We start from the raw sequence: 27,931 nt of genomic DNA on the forward strand, positions 1-27,931 counted from the left end.
TATCATTATTGTATGTTGATTATAAATAAATAAATTAATTTTTACTGTCTGAAGGATTATAGCACAAGCCGTATGTATTTGACGGGCACATTTACGATTATACTGTGAAGTCTACCGAAACATATTAAATTCTGCAACGTAATATCGGACTTCGATATTACGCTACGACTACTATGACATTACTTTACAACTACCACTCTCCGTCCGACACGAAAAAGTATTTATAGGCGGCTGAGCAGTTTGTCAGATATCAAACACACACTGTCAAATCCGATTAGATTACACTATGGTGGTGTATTTGCAAGAGAAATAAATATTAATTAGTTGATCGATCGTGTGAAAATATGAAATTTTAAAATCGAGAGTTTTTTTCATCGAATAACGAAGAAATTCAGAGAATCTCCATTAGAGTTCATTTTGTCAACATTCCAAATTGTGCAAAGAGCAATTACAATTACAGTTAGTTGTACTTGGTACTGATGCCATAGTTAGAAAGATATCCAAACAGTAATCAATTAATAGCAATACTTAAACAAAAGAGTCTTTGAACTACTTCTGTTGGCATTCTCACAATCCTGGACGGAACTATGCCTATACTCACCTTGGCGGTGTCTGGGCACCAGGACATGAGGAACAGCTTCTGCTTCTTGGAACTTTCCGAGGTGCCCTGGCACTGGTGCATGTACTCAAAGTCGAACAGTCCATATCTGAAAACAAACAACGCTTTGTTAGAAGCTATCAATCGCCTCACTGATTGTACCCATTTCGAGAGTCATCCTTACCGGCATTCACCCGGTCCACCCTTCTGAATATCCTCCAGGAATTGGTCGTACTCGGCGTTGCGGTCTCCGATCACTTCCACGTCGATCTGTTTCTCGTCTCGGATATAGAAAATGACATAGCGATGTTTTTTGTCCTTTTTGATTTCCTCGTAGGTCACTTTGCACACATCCGATACAGTCACTCCTGAGGCCTACGCGAATCGAGAGCAAAAAAAGAAACAAACAAAGCATTACATTAGGGCACATGGTTGGTTACGTGATCCGGGATTTGGATTGGAAACCGGCTGCGTCTTCTACGTGGATTCGCTTCAACACACATGAAATCGCATTGGAGCTAAAAATAACTTATTTAGACGATGTTTCTTGTGGTTCGACTTTCCACAGTGTAACCCAGAGAGCCCCACAGCAAACATGGAAATGACAGTAGCACGCGGTTACTGTAATTCAGCGCATTTTTTCTCTTCTAAATGTATTATTGTTTCGTCAAGCTATTTTCCTTATATAGACAGGTGTTGAGAAACAATCACACCAAAATGAATCCGCTATTCTAGGCTCGAATTTCTTTAAAAAAATTAGCGAGTGATAAAATTCGTATTTTTTCGAATGCAAAGGATTCTTTTTCTCACCAAATGCAATTCATTAGGTCAAGATCGGAATTATACTCAAAACAAATCAAATGTGCTCTGCTTAATTCCACCCACCCAAACAATCTATTTTCAATGCGTCGGTCGAACCGCGGTGTAAACAAGACCATACAATGTAACAAAAATGGTGTGTCACTCTTCCACCGTAGATCAATGACTTGTAACGGCGACGATGATGTCTGATGAGACTTCCTTGATTGTGCCATTAGACAGACTACGACAAACGAGCGCACATGGAACTAGAAAATAAATTCACAACTGAAGCAGTGAGGGCGGATAGAGTGCACACGTCGCACTTGCTACCTACAGGAGTCAATTGATCATTCTGAAACACGTGTTTTCGGTTATTTTTAGATCCGATGACAAGCGCATGGTCAGTTCTCGGTTGGGTTTTTGGAACGTAAAGCAGTTAGCAGACTTAACTTTCCAAGCTCTGCGGGAATGAAGAGAAGCAAGTGTATCATATTACGTTTAATCATTTATGTTCAAGTGATTCTACTTTTTTGGAAGTCTCTGTCGAGTCTAAACGGATTTAGTTGCTTAGGAGTCTATGAAAATTTTTCTTTGAGCTTGAGCTTGAGCGACCACCCCTGGTTGCTACTCCGTTACTGATCGGGATTAGCTAAAATTGTACAGGGAATTTCTAGATGATCCAAACTGGGACTGGTAGATCATCCTTCAATGTACATCTTCTGGTAACCCCAGAATTCAATGATCAGTACCGGCGCCGGCCAGGCCCGAACGTAGATTGTTTAAGGAATGGGAAGGGATGTTAGTCCAACACTTGTTGTTACTAGAGGCCGTATATACTACTGCGCACTCCACAAGTGTCACGGGAGAAGGATATTTGTTAGTAAAATTGTTAGTTCCGATTTCAAGATGCTCGGATGCACCACTAAACTCACTGACTTCCCGAGTGAACGTTTCAACAATATCCTATATTGAAGTCTTGATTCACAGCTCTTATTCGAGGAAACTGAAGAAAAATTTGCAATACTACCGCGTAAAAAATAAAAACTTTTTATAAATGAAATTACGTGATACAAAATAAATAAAAAAATAGGATTAAAACAAAATAGTTGATTCATTGCATTGACATATTCTAAACAGTTGTTATAAAATCATTTTAAATCACCAAATAAAGGTCAACAGATTTCACGCGCGTCTTGATTCTGTATTATTTCCGCTTTATTATTTTAATTATTTATTAAAATTATTAATTGGTTATATTAGTTGATCTGGGCAGCCGGCTGCCGAGAAAAATATTAATTTTTTGTTTGAAATATTAATATCAAGTGTATTTTTACTTGTAATATCAACGAATTTGCGCAATAGTTGATTTTTATCATTCAATTTATAAACCTGAAAGACAATCAATAACATGGAAGAAGAAAACATTCCAAATAAAACTTTTCTCCGAAGCTAAACGGAAATTGATAGGTTGAATGTAGAGATAATTTAGTAAAATAGAGTAATCAAAAGAGAAATATTGAAAATATCTGATAACTGAAAGGAAAAAGAAACTCCTGCAATTGTCGCCTTTTACGACATGGAAGCAGGAACCCAGTGGATCTATTTTTGGTTCCTTTTTACTGCCGGATTCCACACGGCATCTAGGCTGGTACTGTCCAGAGAGAACTAATAGGTACTATCAATCTCCTAGTGGACCCCCATTCCTTGAGTGTCATTAATTACATTGCGTTAGATTAAATAACTCTTCGTTTTTTGGTTGGAAAATATTATTTACTGAATTAACTGGCTGCTGAATTCTGCTGAATTGATCTTGTGTGCGTTGTTAAACATTTGAATTTTAAACGACTATTCCTTAACTTCTGAAAAGATTTTCCAACATGCATGTGAAAAAGGAAAAAAAGGAATTAAAAAAAAATTAAAATCAATTTTCTAAAAATAATTGTTTTAAATTATTTAAAATGGTGAACTGTAGGTCAGGAAGGAGAAACTAGTGGATTATTGATTTGTTTATGTTGATATACAATTTTAAGTGTATTTCGAACAAATTTAAAAAATCATTATAATACCTTTTTGGAGACAATTGTTTGAAAATGAAATCCAAAATTGACTAATTTTACTTACAAACTGCTGTAACCCCGGTTCAAAAGCTAAATTTACGCTCTTAATTGATAACACGTTAAGACGTGGTTGTCGAGATACATTATCTTCAGCAAGGTTGCTCAGAAAGATAGGAGCCATTTTTTGAAGATTTGATTAAAATAATTAATCCCCCTAAAGGCGAGATCAAAATTTTATTGTGGCTCAGGGTCAACATAGAGACTAAGTAATTTCGACGAAGTTGTATAGAAAGTCATTCAAACGAATTTGCAAAATGTACTATTCCCGTAACTTAATTAGAAATCATGGTATGAAGTATTTTCTGAAAAGGATATCCTAAAACCAGTTTTTGAAAGAAACTTATATATTTCAAATTTCCATGAGTTTTTCACGTTATACAAAGTTATTCATCATTAAAAACTGCACAGCATTCCGGAATATACTATGCCCCTATGATTTTAGTTTAATAAAAGACAGCAGTTTTTCATATTTTTCACATAATTTTAACTTATCAAAAGGAGCAGAATCCTTGTCATTGACATTGACAATGAAAAGGTTAATTGTATATCGAATCAGATTTCAATATATTGGGAGTACCAATCAGTTCGGTCCGTTATTAAAAGATGGCTCTGACTGTTATGAATATTGAACAGTAACAGCTGATGTCGGCAGTTTCAAGAGGTTAGACAGCTGTCAATAATATTTAGTTCATATTGCTCCAATTTTTTTTTGAAAAAACTTGTTTTTCACAGTATTAATTATGAGCAATTTTGTTTTAACTAAGCAGTATTTGCGAGAGGTTTTAGTTTTCTGCATTAGTCCAGCGATAGTTTAACGGGCCATCGATATAGGCTGCAATTGATGCGCAAAGACATAATGAACGCTCGGACGCATGACGCAAAAGTCGTGAAAAAATATTTGGAAACGCTCATTTTGCCGCACATTTTGCCATACCCGCCGTGTTCTCCTGAAATTGCTCCTTCTAATTACCGGTTGTTACGACAGATGCAGCACGATCTGGTTCACTTCTTTCGCAGAAATCGAAAATTGGTGTCAAGCTTGGATCACTTCCAAGACGAGACATTTTTCGAGATGGAATTCGAAAATTGCCTGAGAGGTGGAAGGACATAGTAGTAACTAGTGATGGACGATACTTTAATTAATCTTCAAATTCTTTTTATTTTGAAATAAATGAATTTTCAATCAAACAAAACAACGGATCGAATAATTTTTGTACTCCCAATATATCGTACCTCGAATACCACGTTTTGAACATGCTATCAATTAGGAGCGTAAAAGTTGGCTTTTGAACCACTGTGCGCTGTATCACGGGAACGAAAGCATGCAGCGAAATTTTTTCGTTACTCATTTTTATTGAAAATACATTCAAGTCTCTTTTCATGCGGTAGTATTTTCATACGTCTTTTTTCATTTTTTTGCGGATTTTCAAAGTGATGCTATTTAATATGCGAATTGTTCAAAGTTATGCGGTATTATTGTTTCGTTTGGAAATGCACGAATCGTCCAGATCTAGTGTTTTGAGACTGGAACTAGATAATTTTCTTTAAAAAAAAATTTTTTTTTTTCAGTATAACACCAGATCTTGATGTTTCATGAATTTTTAAGACGACTGGTAATAGAAATTATTTTACTTAGTTTTGTGATTTTTATGTAAATTTTCAAAGTTTTTCAATGCGGTGCGTATCCCTCGCACAAAAAATAGGGCGCTGGTCTTACAAGCCAGTTGTCGTATGTTCGAACCCCGACATGAAAAGATTTTTAGTGTCAATAGGATCGTAGTACTAGCCATTCAATGATCCTGTACGCTATGAATCGGCTGCGAAGTCTGTGAAACAGAAAGGCCAAATTTCACAAAAGGAATGTAATGCCAAGACTTTGATTTAGACTTTTTGACTTACAGTGCAGGCATTTTTATCAGTTGACAATTTTCGTATAAAATTTAATTTTCATTTTTTTCGGTTCAAGAGATTAATAACATGATTTGTGATTGATTTTACCATCATTCTTACTATTATTATTCACAGCATTTGCTGCTTTTGATTCAATGCATCACCACTAATTAAAGCTTGTTTCAGATAGAATTGGAACAAAGACAATTGCCTGTATTTCAGTTATTTATTATTTAGTTCAAGATCTTTTTTATACAAATGTAGCGTTTTCTTCATACTTTTAAGAAAAAATTCGGATAAAATTATTCGTCACGGTTTCGAAGGAATTCTCGAATTTTTCCTGTAACACGGCTCATTAGGCGGCGCACACCTTATTCGTCCATCGTTTAAGCTATCTTATTCCACCAGGTTGTCATCTGATTGATGTCTTTGAAAACCGTTCCCTTTGCCTTGAGTCTTCTCTTCATGATTGCCCAGTATTTCTCAATAGGGCGGAACTGGGGGCAGTTTGGTGGGTTGAGGTTTTTCGGAACAAACTGGACCCCATTCTCTGCATACCATTCTTGAACGACTTTGCTGTAATGACAGTTTGCCAAATCTGGCCGAGACATTACGGGATGGTCGTGGGATCGAATGAACGGCAAAATTCGTACCTCTTTTTGGTATAGTTCCGATGTCATTGTCTTATTTGTAACGAAAACTTTCGTTTTTTTTTGCCACAGCTGCAAATGCCCTGCTAGATCATAAATTTTCTTGCAAATTTGTCGGCAAAAAATAATTGAAATTTGGCTGGAACATCCCTCCGAGCCGTTGCCAAGAAAAATTTTTGACCTGGGATTTGCCCGAAGTCAGCCTTGACATAGGTTTCATCGTCCATCAGAAGACACCCGTCGAACTTGGTCAGCACCTGGTCATATAGTTTCCAAGCACGAATTTTGACCACACTATTCTGTTTTGTTTTATGGTCCGATTTGGTTGTTTGCTAGCTCGATACGACTTGATTCCTTTCCAGAGTCGAGTTCTCCTCACGGTACTATGGGCAGCACCGAATTTTCTGGCCAAATCACGGTCCGACAGATTAGGATTCCTCTTAATCGTCTTCAAAATCTTACCACGCAGTTTCCGGTCGACAGTTCCACTCCGACGATTGGCTTGAGGCTTCTGAATAGTCGTCAATGTTTCATTATAACGTTTGATAACGCGCCATACGGTATTTCTGGGCAATTTCGGCTGTTTAGCTAGCCTAGATGAAGACCACAATGGATTTTCCAAATAACTGTGCACAATTTTTTCCCTTCTTTCGGCTTCCGTGTTGATTGTTTACAAAGTACAGTCGATTTGCGGAATGTCAGAAATCATACGTGAAGGTGACAAAAGTCCCGACACGTGGGCGCCAAGAACTTCCAAATCCGTCCACCAGGAGCGCCACAATATGAGCAAAAGTTTGTTCCAATTCTAAATGAAGCAAGCTTTATTTCACTTATCAACCACCAGAAAGGTTCAGTGTTTGTTAATCGGCGAATTTATTCATCATGATTTATCAGATATATTCAATGTGCGAACTTTTTTCTTAAATATCATCGAACAGAATGTGAAATCAGTTTCAGTGGGAATCACGTTGTTAAAAAAGATTAGTACTGCACTTTCCTGCACTGAGTTTTCTGATTGATTATTTTTTGGTCTAAAAATCATCAATTTCAGACGCGATTTTCGAAATTTTGTTTTTTTCCCAAAACTGGTGGTAACACATCTGTAGTGCTCTGAGCACGCATAAAGCTATTGAAATGAGCTTTGCCATACCACAAAACTCATCGAGCAACTCTTGTTCTCAAAGCACGACCCAACACTTGTCAACAGTTTTCGCAAACTTTCGGAAAATTTTGAATGTCAGTTTAAGCCTCAGCAATTCCAGATTCACGGCATTCTCAATTTCGAGAGATTCAATGGATTTAACTTTCAACATAGTTAATGATTGTTGAAAAAGCGAAGGAATTGTAAGTCCAATCTGTTTTGCTCGTTAGATACTGATGAAATTTAAAATTAAACTCAAGGCGGCCTTACGTTTCACAAACAGATTGCGTCACAAATTAAAAACCCCTAGAGAGACATCTTCAGATGTCATCTATCGAAATTATATGACATTCGGTTCGTTCGGTTGTGTTAGTTATTGTGCTTTCAGGGGCGCTTCTTTTTGAAAATTAGAAACATAGGAGAAAAAAGCACATAGTCTGTTAATAAAACACAGTTTTCAATGAAAAAATTACTGTGCAAGCAAATAGATGGCTACCTAAGCATTATTCGGACTCTACTTCAGACAAATCAAACGTTATTGACTAGTATGCCGAATTCCAGACGTGTTCGTGAAAAGCTGCATCACGCTCTGGTAGTCCAAATCGGGCTGTTGTTCCGGAAATCGGCTCAAAAGCTAAATCTGGCAAACATGGTGGATGCGGTAGCAATTCTAATTTCCAATTTCTTGCAATTTAGCCATGGTAACGATCGACCAGCAAACTTTTTTTTTCTTATTCAATTGTGAATACACTTCCTTTTGATATCTGTACAACGTCAGTTATCTCCAGTGGTTTACTTTTTGTTTTCCATAACGATGGACGTTATGGAAGAACAAAAAGTAAAACTACTGGAGATAACTGACGTTGTACAGATATCAAAAGGAAGTGTATTCACAATTGAATAAGAAAAAAAAAAGTTTGCTGGTCGATCGTTATTATGGCTAAATTGCAAGAAATTGGAAATTAGAATTGCTACCGCATCCACCATGTTTGCCAGATTTAGCCCCCAGCGACAATTTTTCTGTTCTCATATTTTAAAAAAGAAACTTAGTGGAAAGATAGTTACCTCGAATGATGAGGTCATTGCTGAGACTGAATCGTTTTTGAGACCAAGAAGAAATCCTTGGTGTAGAAATTTTGGAACAGTTGTATCGCGCTTCAAGGAGAATACATTCATAAATATGAAGTTAATCGAAATTTGGAAGAAGGGATGGTTTTTTTTTAAATAGCAGCGTAATTTTTTCTCAGTATGTTTTTAACATCATTCTATAAGACTAGTGTCTGGTGTTGTTTGACAAACCGACGCTAAACTAGACACACTCTGTTTTGGCTCGAACGTACTCCGTCCGTTGGATTAAGTAGATTTTTTTGATGCCAATGGTCTCCAAAAATTTACGAAACATCGAGTCTGGTGTTATCTCAACAAACATTTGGTTGAAAAAATCGACTTTGCGGCTTAGAAAAAAAAATTTGAGATTTCCAAAGTCGGAAAAAATTTAAAGACAAATGTCTTAGAAATGCATGAAACTTTGTGATCTGGGTGTAATCTCGGAAAAAATATTTTTTGGAAAAAATCGAAAATTTTCTAAGTGTTAAAGAGTTGACTCAAAAAACAAATTCGAGATAACACCAGATTCCGGTGTTTCATTATTTTCTAAGACAAAACCAGAAAACTGAATATGTTTGAAAATCCGTATTGAAAAAAACGAATAACTTCGGAAATCCGTGTAGAAAACAACCGCGTAACTTCGGGAATCCGCGTAAAAAAAACATTAGAATCGCATAAAATAAAAACCTTAGTGTATCGAGAATTTATATAGTTTTCAAGTGTTCCGAGACCATTACCGAACAGAACACTCGACTATTAAAAACTAGATAAAATTATGTCGAGATTCGAGGGAAAAAAATTTAGTATGTATCGACTACTGGAATGTTAAAGTTCCACATGAAGCATTTCGATTCCACTGAGAACATGTAAGGATCTGTTCATGATGAATCAGACCCTTGAGAGATGAGTTGTTCACATTACTATCGTTGGCGGTCGTATCTCGTGTTTCTACACCAAATCGCATGACAAGGTCAATTTGCGCAGTGTCGTTTCCTACACCGGTCACCCCCGTGCGCCATTACGGTTTTTTTTGTTTCTCGTTCATTCTCACGATCTGGCAGAGGGTCCGGCTGGGCTGGTTGGCTGGCTGTGCATCTTCCTGCGGCACGTGGAATCCCCCGTTAAGTTCAATGAACTCTCTCCCTGTTTCATATTCCATTAAAAAACGAGCTCCTTTTTCGGTGGCTCTTTGCTTGTGTGATAGTGGCAAATTCGGTACCATGCGATTTGTTCGATTCCATTACTATCTGACTTCGGAACAAATGAGTTTAATCTTTCCAGGAACGACGGATACTAGCTAGACGGGGCGACCTCTTCCGGAAGCAGAGTGCCGCTATCTTTCAAATCCCAACCGCAGGCATTTCTTTTGCCGAGACTACCCGCGAAAGTGGCGGCAACGATTGCATTTAAACATCGATTCGTGACGGGAATTTAACCGGCTGAGGAAGAGGTGATTCATACGCAAGTAAAAGATGTGCTTGCTGTTCTATGTGTAGTTTCTTTTCTTACACATACCACAAACAACTTGGCTTTGGTTGTATATATTTCACTTCTACCATACCAATCGAAGTGCACTTTTCACTGGACGACATCGTCACCACCACCATCTACCAGTCATTCGTGGTTGGGGGCGGACGTAGAAACAGCCTTGCGATTATGCCATCAACGTCATTCATGAATGCGTTCACTTGTTCGCGGTGGCACCACCGGATTGGGAAAAAAAAGTAAAACCCCATTGGTAGCCAATTTTTGTCGGTACACACATGCGGTATTTTGGCACGTACGCAGAGATTGCGTTACCGCATACGAACATTTTCTCCCCGAAGTGCTTTTTACCAAATTTGGTGATCGACTTGCGGAGCGAACACTACAAGTCTCTTGTTCAACTCCGTTGGTTTGGTGGCTGTGTGCTTTCGACTTATACGGTCATGATTATTATTATTACTATATTGCTGATATCTACTAAGAGATACAGAGAGTCCGCATGCGAATGTGATTGTGGTTTCTGTTCCTCGCACACCTGTCGATGGCTGTGAGTCACAACCGTAGACTATGATTAGGGATAGATATACCAGATATCGTTCCGACTGTCTATTGATAGCGATGAACAAATAGTTTGGTGACTAGCTAAATTCATTGTTTTGTTAACATCTCTCTTAGTCATCGGTCAAACCTGTTTCTATGGACAGACCCGAACCAAATGAACCATTTTCTAAAGCTGACTGAATTTTTAAGGCATATCGATTCAACGACAAACAGATATTCTAAAAAATAACCTGTTTCGAAACGGTTGATCGAATTTACACTTAAACAGTATGCCAGTTTAAGGCGGTAGCCTTGAGTTGTTCTTTATCGAATATAGTTGAAAGGAATGACGAACTAACTGCTAAAAAACGTGCTTAATCCACCTATCAGTGAGATGATACCTTTTTTCGATCAATTAGCATGTGTTTTTCGCGTTAATATTCTTCGTTGTGTTTAGTTTTCATGAAACTATTTTAATGACCGTCGTTTTAAATGAGTTGTAATTGAAATTTTGGAACTGCAACATGAATCGAAGATGGAAATTGTATGAACCTTATTCCTTTCAATCTAAACGTTCGACAATCGATTAAGCATTCCATGAATTGTAGAAGTGGGTTCCTCTTTAAAGTTTTTGTCATTATTTATGGTACTTCCAGGTATTCAGAGACCAGCATAACCCAAAATAGTTCGTATGTCCATGAGTCATTATGACAAATAAATTGGAATAGTTTTGAGTCCAACTTTGAAGTTTTTTTAGTATCGTCATTTCATAGAATTGAAATTTGAATTTTGAAAACTCTTAACCCTGTAATTTAAAAATTGGAAGTCGAAATCGGATCAAATTTACCAATTTTGTATGGAACCACAAATTTATTTTAATTTGAGTTTTTGTTAATTAAATTCGTTTTGGCCTTCTTTAAGGAGCAAGACTCTTTGCAAGCGTATGAGTAATGTCAACAATGTGTGCGTAAAACAAATTCCGGCGCTTCTTTTTATGATTTGAAACAATAAATCTTCCATATGGTTAGCAACAAACACTTTCCTATATGGATTTCCTCTTGCAGAAATTATTAAGATATAAAGATTTACCTACCTTTTATAAGTAAACCCGCAAAATAGAAACCGTTAATTTAACACGCGAAAGGCAATGGATATGGAATGTTGTCGTAAAACTATTCATTTGTAACAGAAAATATTTAGTTTTGTTTATTTTGTGTAGCGTGATCTAATACAAATCCATTGAAGCAATGTTGCTAACTTTTTTATTACGGAATTGAAATCTATCAGGTGTACAACTTTGCTTCCGCCGTTTTCCGATAGGTGGCTGTACGGCTGGTCAAAATACATAAATGATAATGCCTTTAAAGTGAGTGTGTACAGTGCCTAACGAATTGTCATCGCCGTTTCAGTGGCAGTTGTTCTTGTTTTCGTATTATTCACGCTCGAAAATGTCTGTTTATGTGCCCAATTCTCACCATTTGCGGGAAGTTTTACTTTTCTGTTACAATTCGAAAAAAAATTATGCTGAAGCGCATCGAATGCTCTCAGAAACTTACGGTGATGCTGCTCTGAGTAAAAGAACGTGTCATGGTGGTAGTGGAGGAGAAAAAACTTTCAGAGATGAACAACTAGAAGCATCGCTTGATGAAGATTCGTGCCAAACCCAAGAAGAGCTTTCCGGAACGTTGGGAGTCAGCAAGCCATTTCAAAACGTCTCAAGGCTCTGGGCATGATTCAGAAAGAAGGAAACTGGGTGCCGTACGAGTTGAAACCGAGGGACATCGAGCGCCGTCTATTTGTATGTGAACAACTGCTTCAAAGACAAAATCGTAAGAGGTTTTTACATCGAATCGTAACCAGTGATGAAAAGTGGTACGATACGATAATCCTGAACGCAGAAAATCATGGGAAACGCCCGAGCATGCTTCGTCGAAGGCAAAACCGAATATTCACGGCGCCAAAAGTTATTATTTGTATTTGGTGGATCAGCTCGGTGTGATTTACTACGAGCTCTTAAAACCGGGTGAAACCATCACAGGAGATTGCTACCGAACGCAACTGATGCGCCTTAGTCGCGCGCTAAAAGAAAAGCGGCCACAATATCAAGAGCGACATGACAAAGTCATCCTCCAACACGACAATGCTCAGCCTCACGTCACAAAAGTGGTCAAAAAGTACCTGGAAACGCTGAAATGAGAAGTCTTGCCCCACCCGCCGTATTCCCAGATGTCGCCCCTTCTGACTTCCACCTATTCCGTTCGATGACACACGGCCTGGCAGATCAACATTTTCAATCCTTCGAAGAGTTGGAAAAATGGACTGCTTCATGGATAGTGTCAAAAGAGGACTCCTTCTTTCGAGCCGGGATCCGAAAAATGCCGGAAAGATGGGAGAAAGCTATCGCTAGCGACAGACAATACTATGAATAATACATCTGCATACTTTTTTTGCAATAATTTTGGAAAAAAACGGCGGACGCAAAGTTGTACACCTGATACATTCATAAAATTTAAGCAATTTTCCATCAAACATTAGTGTAAAATTTATCAAAACTGATTTTTCAAACGTTCGTTTGAGAATAAATTATTGCTAAAAAGATTGTTTGAAACTCAATCGTGCAAGCCTCTTTGGTTACACTGAATATATGAATACATAGATCTATGACATTTTTGGGTACCTTCCAGGATCGAAACCCGAATACCGGTAAAACTGAAATAAGTTTATTTGGACATCGACTCTCAAAAACTCCTGAAGTGCTTCGTTAACTTCATATGAATTTAGCGAAGTACTCGAAAAAAAAAGTGTAACAAATTCAATATTATCGTAACTAAATAGCCACTTCATTCGATACTTAGAATAATCTGAATCATTAAACAAAAAAATTGCATATTAAACTGCTCAATCAATTAGAAGATTTTCGCTGTGAATATTGTCTCTTGTCCGATGTCATTATCTGGAAAAGTTCTTAGTGTTATTATAATTGTAGAATTAGTTTCAACAACAATTATCCTTCTCCTGAGACACTTGTTATCAGCACCGTCGGCCTTCAGTTAGGGTAAGTGTCGGACTAACACGTCACTTATGCCATTATATCTGCAGAGCCGAAAATGAACTCTTCGAACTTGATCAATGACCCAACAATTACTTCCGAGCGAGACTAAGGTTGATGTCAGAGTGAGCGCGGAACGCGGACCGAAACGAAGCGATTCAATGCGATATACTGTTTTCGCATCGCCTTCACTCTGACAGGTTTGCTTTGATCAAATGCAACTAGCTCGCATCCGCGCCTCGACGCTTCGCGTGACGCTTTCACTCTGACAGCAACCCAAAATAATTGAAATCTCAGAGAAGAGAGTTAGATCAAAACAGCATTATGTTTAACAATTATATTCTGAAAAAAAGGCTTTTGTGGTAACACATGCATTAACTCATCATTCTCGCATATATATATATATATATATATATATATATATATATATATATATATATATATATATATATATATATATATATATATATATATATATATATATATATATATATATATATATATATATATATATATATATATATATATATATATATATATATATATATATATATATATATATATATATATATATATATATATATATATATATATATATATATATATATATATATATATATATATATATATATATATATATATATATATATATATATATATATATATATATATATATATATATATATATATATATATATATATATATATATATATATATATATATATATATATATATATATATATATATATATATATATATATATATATATATATATATATATATATATATATATATATATATATATATATATATATATATATATATATATATATATATATATATATATATATATATATATATATATATATATATATATATATATATATATATATATATATATATATATATATATATATATATATATATATATATATATATATATATATATATATATATATATATATATATATATATATATATATATATATATATATATATATATATATATATATATATATATATATATATATATATATATATATATATATATATATATATATATATATATATATATATATATATATGCCGATTATAATCGGTAATAATCACATGATATGACAGTGGCGACGCATCGGGACTGCTATTCGAGGTGAAGATTCTAACGAAAGTTCCTCCAGCTACAAAATGACCGGCCGAGTGCAGTGGAAATAAAGATAAATATAGAATGCGTGTGTGCGTAATTTGTAGTGTTGAGCGCAGGATTCGCCACGAAGGAGAACCATTCAGAAATAGCACACGCTCAAGTAAAGTTAAATTTTTTGGTCACCACAGATCTTTATTCAAATAGAATGGAATAGATGCTATGACGAATGATAACTAGACAAACTGACCGCGAAAGTCATTTGTCGAAGCATTGAGTGTGAAAAAAAGAGGACCGCATGTGATGTATTGGACGTAACAATTTTTACGTCCACACCAAACCATGCATAATGAAAAAACGACAGGCATGCTATTGGATACACTCATTTAAATATAGTTCGGCAGTAAATATAAATTTCTCAAAAAACGCATTAATGGCAACAATTTTAAACATTATCTCAAAGGATGAAACTGACTAGAAATACAACTGTGTTAATTTCAACTGACAGCGTATGTGCAAAGTTTTACCTAGTACTCATCAACTCGTTGGCAAGATTTTTGATGAATTGGGAACAAAAATCTAATTATGGCATTCAGTACTCAGCATCATTTATCTTCCTAAATAGAAAGAGTACGAAAAATATTACACAAACTAGGACGCAGATGCTGCGTGACAGGCATAAAAATACACTCGACTATTACCTTTCGAACAGCTTGTTCCCGATGGTTTTCAAAATAACTTGATATTTGGAATGTTCTGTCTTTTTCGAAAAATATTTGACTTTGAAAAATATTCCTCACAAAGGAAGGCTGTGCAATCACTGTGAAAATCAACTTTTATCATATACCATTCGGATCAGTTCGTCGAGATCGTAAAATGGATGTGTGTATTTCTAACTATTTGCACACTTTCCTTGAAGATGACTGGACCAATCTGATTTGCGGGAATTACAGTATGATTACGTAAAACAAAATTGAGAAAATGTTAATCTAACTTTTCTCACATATCTCCTACTTTCTCAGGGATGGTTGAGCCGATTATGAACAGTTCAATTTAGATTTTATAATTTTAGATTTAAATGAAAACTTTCAAAATCCCTTGAAAAGTTTCGCGTATTTTTTTGGTCCGACCTCCGGATCCGGGATTTGTAAATATTACAATTTCTGAAATATGGATTTATAAGAGACATTGTAAAAAGAAGCAAACTCCCAAAAACCAAGAGGCGGTTTTTTTGCTGGTACCTTTTTGGCAACACTGTTTTTGACAGATCACGCGTGAATCGTATCTTGTGTCACTGTCAAACTTGTTAGGTTTGGTCTATAATTGAATCATGAATCGACTTACGAACGAACTACGCTTTCAAAATATTAAATTTTTTTATTAAAATTTATGCTCGGTTAAGAGATCCACTTTTTTATCGAAAAATTATGTTCAGTGATGAAGCTCATTTCTGGTTGAATGGATACGTCAACAAGTAAAATTGGTGCATCAGACTTGAAGACCAGCCAGAAGCATTGCAAGAGCTACCAATGCATCCCAAAAAAGTCACTGTTTGGTATGGATTACGGGCCAGTGGCATCATCGGGCCGTAGTTTATTAAAGGCGACTATGGGCAAAACGTTACTGTGAATGACGAGCGCTACCGTGTGATGCTTGATGATTTTTTTGTCCAAAATGGAAGAATTGGACATGTCTAACATGTAGTTTCAACAAGACAGTGCCACATCCTACACGGCACGCGAAACAATGACCAAATTGAGAATCGTCATCGGTGAACAGTTCATCTCACATTTTGGGCCCGTCCATTGATCGTCTACATCGTGTGACGTTAATTCAACTATTTATTGACGCACTGGAAGCCAATGTTGAAGAATTTATTCGTGAAATACCGGCCGATATGTTCTAGTTACTTTACGAGTGATTTGTGGCAGGTGTCAATGTCAAGAAGGATCAGTTTAGTTTACCATTGTGTCAACAAATTTGCTTCAAACATCAAAACGCACGGGATCGAAGCTTAGATCGTATCTACATTAATAATTCTATGAAAAATTTATTTGAATCTGATAATTTTATATTCTTCTGTGCCGTATGTAGTACGAACAAAAAGTAGTCATTCTCTGTAAAAAGGTAATAGGTAATATGTCTTACTTTACTATGGGGTGCCTTTTCGAAAGTCACCCTGTACGAGAATGGGCAGAACTTAATCATGAATATCTCTTGTTGTAGTTAACGTAGTAACATAAATTTTTCTTCATACTACCGGAAATATGCGCAACAATTGATGATGAATTTTTCAGTAGTATAAGACAATCACAAATAACTTAAAAAAGAAGTTTTCTAAAATACTTGGTATGAAAGAGTATTAAGGCGACAGTTAGTGCCATTGAAACGACATTTATTCAAACTTTTTTACATTATAAAGCAACATTTAAAAAATATTTAGTTAAATTTCCGTATATTATTATTGAGAATCACGTTGCGCGGTGAACACGATAACTCGGCGTAAAAATATCTGAAATCAAAAATGTACTTGAAGTACGAGCCCCCCTCCGTCGTTCTCAAGTTATTATTTTGAATTATTAACATTCCGTGACGTATTTAAGCAAAAAATGCAATCTTACGCAAAATTTTTTCTCCAATTTTGAGGTGAAAAACTACCATAATATGAAAATGGGAACATTTCAAAAACGAGGGTGGAGGCCTTTTATTCTAAGAAAGTCTAAAGTTCTAAAAGAATCGGTTCAGTAGGTTTTGCCGGATCGTGTGCACTGACTTCGAAAGTCAGAAAAATGCGTTTAATTTTTTTTTCTCAAAAAGTGAGCAATATTTCCGACGTTCCGATTGATTTGAAATTTTGACACAATATTTTTGAAATGTTAAATTACAACTGTTTATCCCTCACAAACTCGTTTCTAACTAAGGCAATTCACACCTAGCTTTAAGGCAATCGAGGCGGCCGCATATTTGCAATTCTTTCTTCACATATCTATCAATCTGTCGAAGCCTCATTATCGAAACCAGGGGTTCCCAAACTATTTTGGATCATGGACCCCTTTACTTAAATTAACTTAGGCCTCAGACCCCCATCAAAAAATTCCTTTGGAAATTCAATTTCTTGTTTTTTTTAATATTAATGTACAATACTTACGAATTTCTGCGGATGGTCAAATAAACACAACTTTTTTAGCATAAATTTTTCAAATAACAACTTATATCAAACAATAGGGGGTCGATTTCTAGACCTCGTCGTCCCCCATAGTCAGTTTTCGTTTACGTCGACCCCCGCAAAACGGATATCGACCCTAAGGGGTCTATATCGGCCACTTTGGGAACCCCTGATCTAAACCAATATGACTTGACGGTCTAAAATCGGCCAGGCAATGTCCGCTGAGTTGGCGCCGGAAAGCAAGCAAATCTGTAATCCACCAGGTTTCCCGGTCTACGTGAAGCTACACACATCTCTATAGATGCACATAAAAGAAGAGTCGTGATTCACTTACTTTCACAATTGAAAGCATGTAAAAATAAGTCATAGCATTAACTTCACAGTGATTTAGCTAAAGCTTACATCGACACAGACGCAAAATTTATTTTTACATGTTAGAAGATGTAATATTCACCCCTATTCTGTACGTCGATCGATTTGAAATATTCCGATCGAATTTGCAATTTCCATTCTGCATTCCGTTCGAGTTGGGTATGAACTCGAATATCATTCGTTCGAGTTGTTAAATTTTCGAACATTACTCGATTGACGTGTAATGTACGATTCAAACGGTCCGCCTTCTTCCGTCACCGTCATCGGAACGTCAGCTTCCGTCAAAATTAGTTCCATACTTTCTTTACCGGAACGTGCACACGCTCCGTTCATCAAGACGTTCCGTAACGGTGACGTTACGTGTGAATGGCTCCAAAAGAATGCATGTAATTAATGTTGACGGTGACGGTGACGGAGGTTGACTGTGACGGAAGGAGCCGGATCATCTGAATCGTACATAAGTAGTGTTGACAGCTTTGATGGTTATTGTTCGAAATTTCATGGGCTCCCGAACGAGAGTCGATCGAATCATACAAGTCGAACGGAATAAAGAATGCAAAATTCGAACTCGAACGAAAGTGTACACACTTAAAAAAAACATGTGATTTTACATCTTATTAGATGCACATAAATGGAGCGTCGCAGCTCACGCAAATTTACGTGGAAGAACATTTAATATTGTATCTAACTCGATACATGAAATTCATTGAAATAAGAAAAAGAATACTGGGAGCGTCGCGACTTGAACCGAAAATCATTGGATCGCAAGTACGTCTGTTAATCGACCGAGCCACAGAAGCATGCATCTGCTTGGCTGGTAAAAGGTGCATCTGAATTCATACAGTCGCACCTGCTAGTAGAACGCAAGTTACAATCGAAACCAGTAAAATTCAAGCTCATCTAACATTAAGTCATTACAAATGAGATTTTTCGTCATTTGGAAATTAGGTATTTATGAATTACTTCGTATGAGGGAATAAGTCACCTGTAAAAATCAAATTTTTTTGGTGTGTAGATTCGTTCGTATCACAAATCCGTCGGATTTCAGAATCGGGGTGATTGTGTCATCAACGAAGAAATTGCGGTATTTCATGTAATATTTTCATCGATTTTCATACACATATTTGTAGCAGGAAATTGAATTATCAGGTCTTTACTTTTCAATATACTTTAAAAGCAAAACTAAGCGTATGTTAAAATATGTTGTATAATTAATTGAAAAATAAAAGCATTCTAATTTACTTTAACATCGATGATGGTTTTCAATCAAATTTTTATTTCAATTGATGTCTATTTCAAAGTATCATTGAATTACATGTCGTGTAAATTTCAATATTTTTTATGTTTAGTTACTATGCTTTAGTTGAGTCGGAATTCCCGCTGCGTTTCACTTTAATATCCATAAAAAAAATTCGATTAAACTTTGGAAAAAAAAAATCGATGCCTGGAGACTAATTCCTTATTTCAATCGATTCTGTTCGACGAATTGAGCAAATGTCCGTGTGTGATCAAGCTAGTCTTAAATGGAAGGTTCCCCCGTCAGTCAGAACACTATTAATTAAGTTATATAAAGTTTCATGTCGAGATTTTTAGTCACAAGACCATATCTGTCACAATTAGGTAACATATCGTCAATTAACATCCTCTTAAAGCAACTTGATTCAACATTGGGTAAAAATTAACCAAATTCATGTAAACAGTGCTACTGTTCTGTCAATGATGAACTTGAGTTAATTTGAGTCCTAACGATAATTAACCTAATTAATCTTCTAAACAAAATATGCTTCGCAACTTAGATACCTTACCGTAATACTTATGTATCATTTCCTTTACATCGAAAATTAGACTTTATTCTACCAACCGGCTAACGGATGAGTATCAAAAATAGTAGACATTAGACATGCTTACCATTTCATCAAAATTTTCTCTATTAAACGATCTTTTAACACAATCGGTTTGATATTATGCGTATTTTTCGTCAATCTACCATTCGGCGATAATCAAATTTCTTTGTATCGAAACACGACTGTTTCATCTCATTTTCGAGCATTGTCGTTGCCTCCGCCAACCCGAGTATGTATCTTACATGTGCATGGAGGAAAGCCGGCTTTTGCCGTATCACCGTGAAGCAGTACGTACTTTTGGCCGTGGTGCGCAGCGGCACAACTACACACTCACCCGTCTGTCAATTTTCAACCGCTTCAGAAGTGCGGATGTAGGTTTTCGAAACGATTGCCGCCGCACGCCGCCAACTGCGATCGTACAAACACAGAGATAGTGGCGGTGCCGCGCGGCACACACAAACTGTCCACCAGAGTGAGGGTATGAGTAATTGAATTCACGAAAACGTATCTCTTTTCTACTTTGACCATATATGGTAATTCCTTACACTGCCATGGAGCCCGCAAACCGGCAAATAATGCAGCTGCACAGCACGCAAGATTACGACGGATACTGGCGAAGGATAATCGAAGTAGGTAATTATGGCGAGGTAGTGGGAAAATCTGGACAGATTCCAGTGATTTCGTATTAAATATACTAAAACTTATCGGCTGCCAACGCAGCAACTGTTGGAAACTTCCTGCAAGGGCGGAGCTCCTTTCAAACCAACTATCTGCCATAGTATTTGTTCGCTGCTGAATTAAGCAAAACATCTCGTTTTACGAGAAAAGCACCATTGAAAGGATCGTTACGAGGTTATAGACATCTGTTCAATTTTGAACTTATTCCAGGGATCCTTACCGAGCCATGTGGGTGATTTTTCCGATTTTCTCTAGCAACGCTTGAAATGATTCTGATCGCACGTTACACCGAAGGTTGGGAAACCGGATCCGGGAGATGATAGTGAGTGCGTGCAGGCGTTGATCGCTCGATTAAGATGGCAAGCGTGGAAGGAACCAAACTTACACAAGTGGGTGGTTAGTCAGCAGGAAAATAAATGGGGAGAGGAAAATAGCAATAGCCGCACACGGCCCCGATCGAAATCGGGCTCTTCTCGCTTTCGCTTACTTTTTTCTCCGGTGTCTGTCTGCCCAGTGCATTCGACATTCATTTATCCGTCAGTCGATTTATTATCCGTAATGTGTACTAGCGGCATACTGAATGGTATGCTGCGTTGACGAACCTGTATTGGTAATCCACCGCTCATACTATCTATTTTTACCGTAAAACAATCGTCGAAGAACTGATACCCAAGGGGTCCAAGTACTGTATATATTACAAATGCATTATCATACAATACTACCAAAGATAAACTCAAGATTACGATGTCCCATAAGCGGCCCTTACACGAGTCATTAAAAATGTCATTACTAAAAAATAATATCATTTTAATAAACGTGTATGGTGCAGTAATGACGAGTTTTCTATCAAATTTGAAATACATCATTACTTAGTCATCATTAAAAATGACAAAAATAATTATCGTGTAAGGGCCGCTATACAGTTCATCAAAAAATGTTGGATCAGTAATCGTGAACCAGTGAACTTAGTAATAATGCAATGTTTTTGACCCTTCGTGAATAAGCGTCGATAAACATTGGAAAAGGACGGTAAAATCCCATAGGTACAATATTGGAAGGAAGTAAACAAATTATACAGATTATTAGTAACAATTCTAATTGATTCCAGTTTTCCTGTTTCAATATCCACTCGATATGCAGCAAAATAAAGATTAATTCTACATACCAAACCAAATGAAACGTATGCTAGTATCAAAGATAAACTCAAGTCTTGAGTCTCAAGATGGAATAGTCTATGATTTTTCATATACCATTCAAATTGGATCACTCAATGAAATCGGTTCACCGGTTACCACCTGATGAGTCTCGCTACTCGCTACTACGGTCCTAGAGCTAATTGCCGGGCTCCCGGGCCTGCCGAAATTCTGCCGGGCCGCACGCATATTTTTTAAACATTTGTTTGACGAGTGACAATCCTAAAAATATGTAATTCAAGCACGTTAGAAACTTTACATATTTTTGCGAATTAAAGTAGTGTTAAGTAAAGGTTTTCCTCAAATATAGAAAAATTGCATGTGGTGACGTCCTTTTATTTGCCGTTTTTTTAAATCTGACTTGGCGTATATTTAATATAACGTAGTTGAAAATGCAATTAAACGTAATCTCACTTAAGAGCCTCCATACTTTATTTATGTCGTTCATATTTAAAATACTCATTTATTTAACGATCATGCTCGGCGGGAAACGATTTAATAGCATTTAGAAACATCTACCGTACTTTAGAAATATGTTTTGTTCGAGATGCCAGTTTAGACATTACACATCTGTGTAATAGCAACAAGTGTTTTGCAAATAGCACTAACTTCACGTCTGCCTAGCGGTTTATGTTGAACCACTAGGTCGAGATAGCAGTTACTGATAACTGCTACGCACTGATTAGTCAAAGACGAAACATAAAACAAGTATGATTTCATAGCGTTTAGAAACATCTACCTTACTTGAGAAATATCATTATGGAACAATAATATAAATCTTACACATCGGTCTCATGTGAATTTTCTACGAGTAATTAAACAAGCTTGACGAGTGGAGTTTATTCTTGCTATACTTCAGTGTATACCTCACAAAAATAATTTTTAATTTATATATAAACAAGATATCAAACGTCAATTTGACTGAGATATCTGGTTTGAGAACACGATACTCTATTTATCGAATAGATCGTGCCACGACCAGAAGAACAAATCCTTTTAGAGAAATATTTACAGTACAGGTCAGATTATTCATTACAAAATTTCAAACAATGCTTGATTTGTATTTGATAAACGTTTTATTTGGAAAATGTTTGAGCTATAACTGCAAAAAAAAATTTCGCCTGATTTAATCATACTTGTTTGCGCCCTTTAAGTAGAAGCCCATTTCTTGGAAAGTATTCGATTTCGCCTTACGAAAAAATATGTTCCTGATCATTTTTTTTTGTTGTTTCCAGTCACCGCATTGAACAATCAACGAATTCAAATTTAAATATTACACATGTTTTCTATTGTTATAGTTTCTACTACCACCTCGACAAAATTAATGATTTAGCTTTAAAATCTAATATTAGGACGTAAGCGCAATGTCAGTTTGTTTGAAAAGAAAAGCAGGTTTCACGCTTCTGGTTTTCATTGATTTTTATCAATGAGACATTTTATGATTATTTTCGATATTTAATGTAAAACTCGTTTTCTTCTTGTTCGGATAGAACTTTCATTTCAATTTTTTTTTACATTTTTTAGGTAGGAACTTTTTGATTATAATACAATTGAAATTATCCATTATTACAAATATATCACTGTTGAATGTTATGATCTGAAAATCTTTAGAATCGAAGTATATAACAATCAAATTGATTGTAGTGTGACGTATGATAAAAATACAATATCGCATACAAGAGTTATTTTGGGTTAATTTAACCAGCTATGATGTGTCACCCATCACTGGAAAACAACATTGGCATTGGTGAACCCCTCATTTGTTGGATATGCTTCCAAAATTCCAACATCGATGAGCAAACAGTGTGCGTGAGTACAAGATACCGAAGACCAATACATTGCTAGACAGATATGGAAGTAAATCTCACACACGTTCATTGCAGGGGAGTAGAGAAACTGTTCGCAGATTTTTTTGCTCTGTCGATTTGGGCGAAAAAATTCGTTGCCGGCATGCGGTTTATCGCGAAAAAAAATCATTGCAGCCTACAGCACCTTAGTAAGCACCTAAGTAGAAATAACATCGATTTTTTTCATAACATTTCTCGGATACATTGAATAAACGCGAGTGATGGAAATGATTAATGCTGACACGGCCAGATATTTCATAACATTTATAATCAAAACGATAAAATTCCTAATTTACGTACCATTTTTACACGAAAGTTATCTGGTTCTCACTTGTACACCCAAAAAAAACTGCAAAAAGGGAATAAAAATGTTGACTTCAGCGTTTTTACTTTACTAAACCACACTACGATTCATGAAAGAGGGCGCTGGCTGTTAGTGTTCAGTGCAATAGACTTTTACAGGGAAGGGGAAAAGCTTCCTATTTGTAACACATTTAAAAATTTGGTAACTGATAACACTTCAATAAAATGTAACTTATTTGAATTTCTATTTTTTGTTAAAAAACTGCTAATATCCAAAAATCATATTGAGCCACTCGTTAACAATCAATGAGTGAAAACGAGACAGGAAAGCCGCTTTTCGGCGATCGTGAGTTCACTTTTTCTTCCTCCTTCCCTGGGCACGAACACAACCAACACTTTTCAAAACCACTCAAGTGTGACTAAAAACTAACCCAACTATGTGTGCGAGGATATTCGTCTCTAGATTTGTGTGTATGAGCGATCGCTTTTTCCTTTTACTTTTAGCGACGATTCTCGGGAGGGAAGAGAGAAGCAAACACGCACGGATCACTTTCCCAACGGACCGGTCTTAAAACTGAACTTGTTCTGTCGGCTCACGGAAACGGACTGACTGACTGCACTGGTGTATGCTCGGTTCCGTTGACAGTCCAGTGGCAGTGATGTGCAACGGCGGGATACAACCAGCGATGTCAGATCTACGAAAATCTTCGTAAATCTACACGCTGCCGAAAAATTACCTAATTTTAAGTACTTTTCACTCAATAGAGGGGTTGTGTGCAGGAAGCCAATTTTGGGTAAAATGGGTTTTACTTATTTTTGAGTAAAAGCATCAATAGTACTGATTAGGTAGAAACTACGCAAGTGATATAAAAATCAACTTGGGTAATTTGATTTCAGTTTTCGTTCGATGGTTTGGAAAATAAAACGCAAACAATAAAGTCAACTATGATTACTTTATTTATTTAATATTTATCTTTTTACATATTTCAACAATGTAATTATGCTCAGATGGTTTGTTACCGTAACATTTACAAAATTCAGAATGAGTAATAAAATGAAATCTGTTCGCACACTTATGGGAATTCATACTCATTGTACTTTGCAATTGGAGCTGCAACAGTATTAAATCTACAGACTATATCATTGAACTGCCAAGGCTGCTCTATTGAGCTGCTGGAACTGCACCGTTGAGCGATCGAACGCATCTCAATATCTTTCATCGCCTGAAATGATATTGCGGTGTAATTATTGTTTTAAAAAGAAATTATTCAAAGCTACTCACACTGCGATTGATGACAATCATTGAATTATTCTCCCAAAACCGGCAATTTTACAAAATAATTTCACTCACTTCAAATCTGACCGATAGTTTCAGCGATGCAACACACAAAATTTTTTCACCCAACAGCAACTTATTGAAGTAAACTATACTGTTGAGTGAAAACTACTCAATCGATACAGTACTTTTCACCCAACAATTAAAAACATGCTTGATTACTTCATGTTAGGTGAATTTAAGTCAACCGTTGGGTTTTGTTTTGGCAGCGTGTACGGATTTGGAGATTTTCTATCGGCACATTGTTGCAAAGCTGAATTACCGGTAGCGACCTGCAAATAAAAAATGGAACTAAGAGAAATCGAATTCTTTCGAAAATTTTCATATCGGCAGCAGTGATTTCCACGATTTTTTCGTTTATTCAGTTGTAAAAATAGATATCAGCAATAAAAGTAAACTCGGAGTAGAAGAAAATCGATTTCAAAGTGATTACTGCTACTTGAATTAGTTTGAACTACAATTGAACATGGAAAATCTTCAGAAATGTGTGCAATCGGGTAAGGTTAGGTTTATTCGGACCAATTTTTTTTAAACAGAAATCAGTGTAGTGTTGATTTCTCGAGTACTAGAATGCTTAGCGTTCGAGTACCATATATTTTGGATACTTTATTTGTTATTCCGGGCATTTGAAAAATTGTATTGAACCAAGTATAATGCTACATTCTAAAAAAACGTAAGTTTTCGCACAAAAAAAAAAATAAAATCAACATTATCACCCCAGAGTAAAACCTTTTTCTTCAACTTCTAACATGATTTTTCAAATGAACTAACCCGTTTTTATAAGAAATCATTGAAAAGTTTTTAATAATTTTCCTACCGATTTGACAGCTCTTGTAGAAAGTATCATTCCTAAATTGAAGAATCCAACCAACTCTTTTGCGATCGCTGCCCTGCCCGAGTGGCGATCTTTGAACTAAGCGATGGTGATAATTTTCAGATTTTGCTTGAAGATTCGAACAAAATGCAGAGTTTTTATATTTTTTTCTTATGAATCGAATACTAACATACAAAAACGTGTGAAAATTTGGTTAAAAAATCGATCATGATTGATTCAGTAACTTTCCGTGGTATGTTTGATTGATATTTATGGAGAAATCGTAACATGAAATACCAAATTCGAAGAAGTAAGGTTGGGTACTGTTTTCATATCTGGGATAATTTTTTTCTGTTGGATTTTGAGATTAAATGATAAATTATGATCAAAAGTTTTATGACTAGTCTATTTACTCATGTTTTATCATCTAAATCAAATCTGTATGTGAACTGAAAATTTCAAATTTCATCCGAGATTGTCAAGAGTATAGGACAATTTGAAATCATATGTTTGATGACAACACGTGAATAATCGTTTTTCTTACCCATATTTGTAAGGTTTTGCCATCTGCATTCTTTCAAACTCAAGTAAATTGAAAAATTCGTCAAAAATTTTTCTAAATACATGGGATATGTCAAAACAATCACCATAACCAGAGATGCCAGGTCTGCAGATTTGTCTGTAAATCTGCAGATTTGGGGTATAGTGCAGCAGACATTTTTTTGTTGTGCAGACTTTTACAGACTTTTGAAATTCTCGCAGACTTTCGTCTATATTGACAGACTTTTGAAATTTCCGCGACCTTTTTTTTTTTTTTTTGCTTGCCAAGTCAGTTTTGCGTGTCATACTTTATAGACAAATTGCTGCCAGCAAGACAGACTTGCTGACTGCAGATTTTTTTTTCAGATTTACAAACCCTGTCTGCAGATATTTGAAATTTTTACCTGGCATCTCTGACCATAACGCTATCTCGTGGTGACCACGCTGATAGGATTGTTCAATAAGCAGAGCTTCTACATTTCATTGCAGCGTCATTGTGGCAATCAACGGAAATCACGCGTTTTTTATAACGGCCAATAAGCTACCTTCCAACTTTCACTTTTGGAAGAAATTGCAGGCGAGCTTCGAAAAATAGAGTATTAAATTTAACACCAGACGAACTTTTCTTTGCCGTTTATTATTATGACTCACTCTCAGCGAGTGCCGAGACATTCGAAATTACTCTTCAAAGTGAATGTTGATGGATGGCTTATTGGTCGTTATAAAAAAAAACACGTGAAATGACACTACAACTGTCTGGCATCGCCGGATACAATCAACCCGTGGACAACTTGACAACCCCCATACATCGAGAATATAAGTAAAAGTTTTGGTTCTCTGGTTCCGGTCGTCAAATGGTGAGATAACTTAGTCCTCACAAGTCCCTATCTCATGCCTCCCCGAGCGTCTATGATGACATTTGGTCAATAGAACGGCGTCGACTGGGTGCTATCGCCTTCTGCGTTAGTAGCAGAATGAGAGGGTGCGAAATGGCTTGTAGGTTGAAGCCCATCCTAAAATGCAGTGTTTATCATAGTATATTACAACATATAATTCTGTTGTTTATTACATCATGTATTATTATTATTATTATTATTATTAGAAGAGCGTAACTTACACTGCGACATTAACTGTTATATTGTATCATAGCATATTATTTCATATATTATCGTCTTACACTATTTTATGTTATTATATACTATGTTGTATGGTATTATACTGCATTGCATTATATCACATTATATTGTATTATATTATAATATATTTTATTATATTATATTATATTATATTATATTATATTATATTGTATTCTATTATA

At 35.9% G+C, this 27,931-nt stretch overlaps 1 protein-coding gene across 2 annotated transcripts in view; it reads right to left on the reverse strand.

The window, feature by feature from the left end:
- Window positions 1–24,544, reverse strand: part of LOC131435479 (cofilin/actin-depolymerizing factor homolog) — a 36,030-nt gene extending 11,486 nt beyond the window's left edge. Inside the window, exons 1-4 of one of the 2 annotated variants that reach the window (XM_058603405.1) lie at window positions 24,355–24,544; window positions 23,921–23,969; window positions 783–973; window positions 602–707 (exon numbers count right to left, since the gene is read on the reverse strand). In XM_058603405.1, the coding sequence (XP_058459388.1) occupies window positions 602–707; window positions 783–973; window positions 23,921–23,923 (300 nt within the window). In that variant the 5' untranslated portion in view covers window positions 23,924–23,969; window positions 24,355–24,544. The remainder of the gene's footprint in view (window positions 1–601; window positions 708–782; window positions 974–23,920; window positions 23,970–24,354) is intronic. The other variant, XM_058603406.1, reaches the window with a different exon arrangement.
- Window positions 24,545–27,931: the final 3,387 nt, after the last annotated feature.

This window comes from Malaya genurostris, chromosome 3 (assembly GCF_030247185.1).
Source record: "Malaya genurostris strain Urasoe2022 chromosome 3, Malgen_1.1, whole genome shotgun sequence".
NCBI classification, from domain to species: Eukaryota; Metazoa; Arthropoda; class Insecta; order Diptera; family Culicidae; genus Malaya; species Malaya genurostris.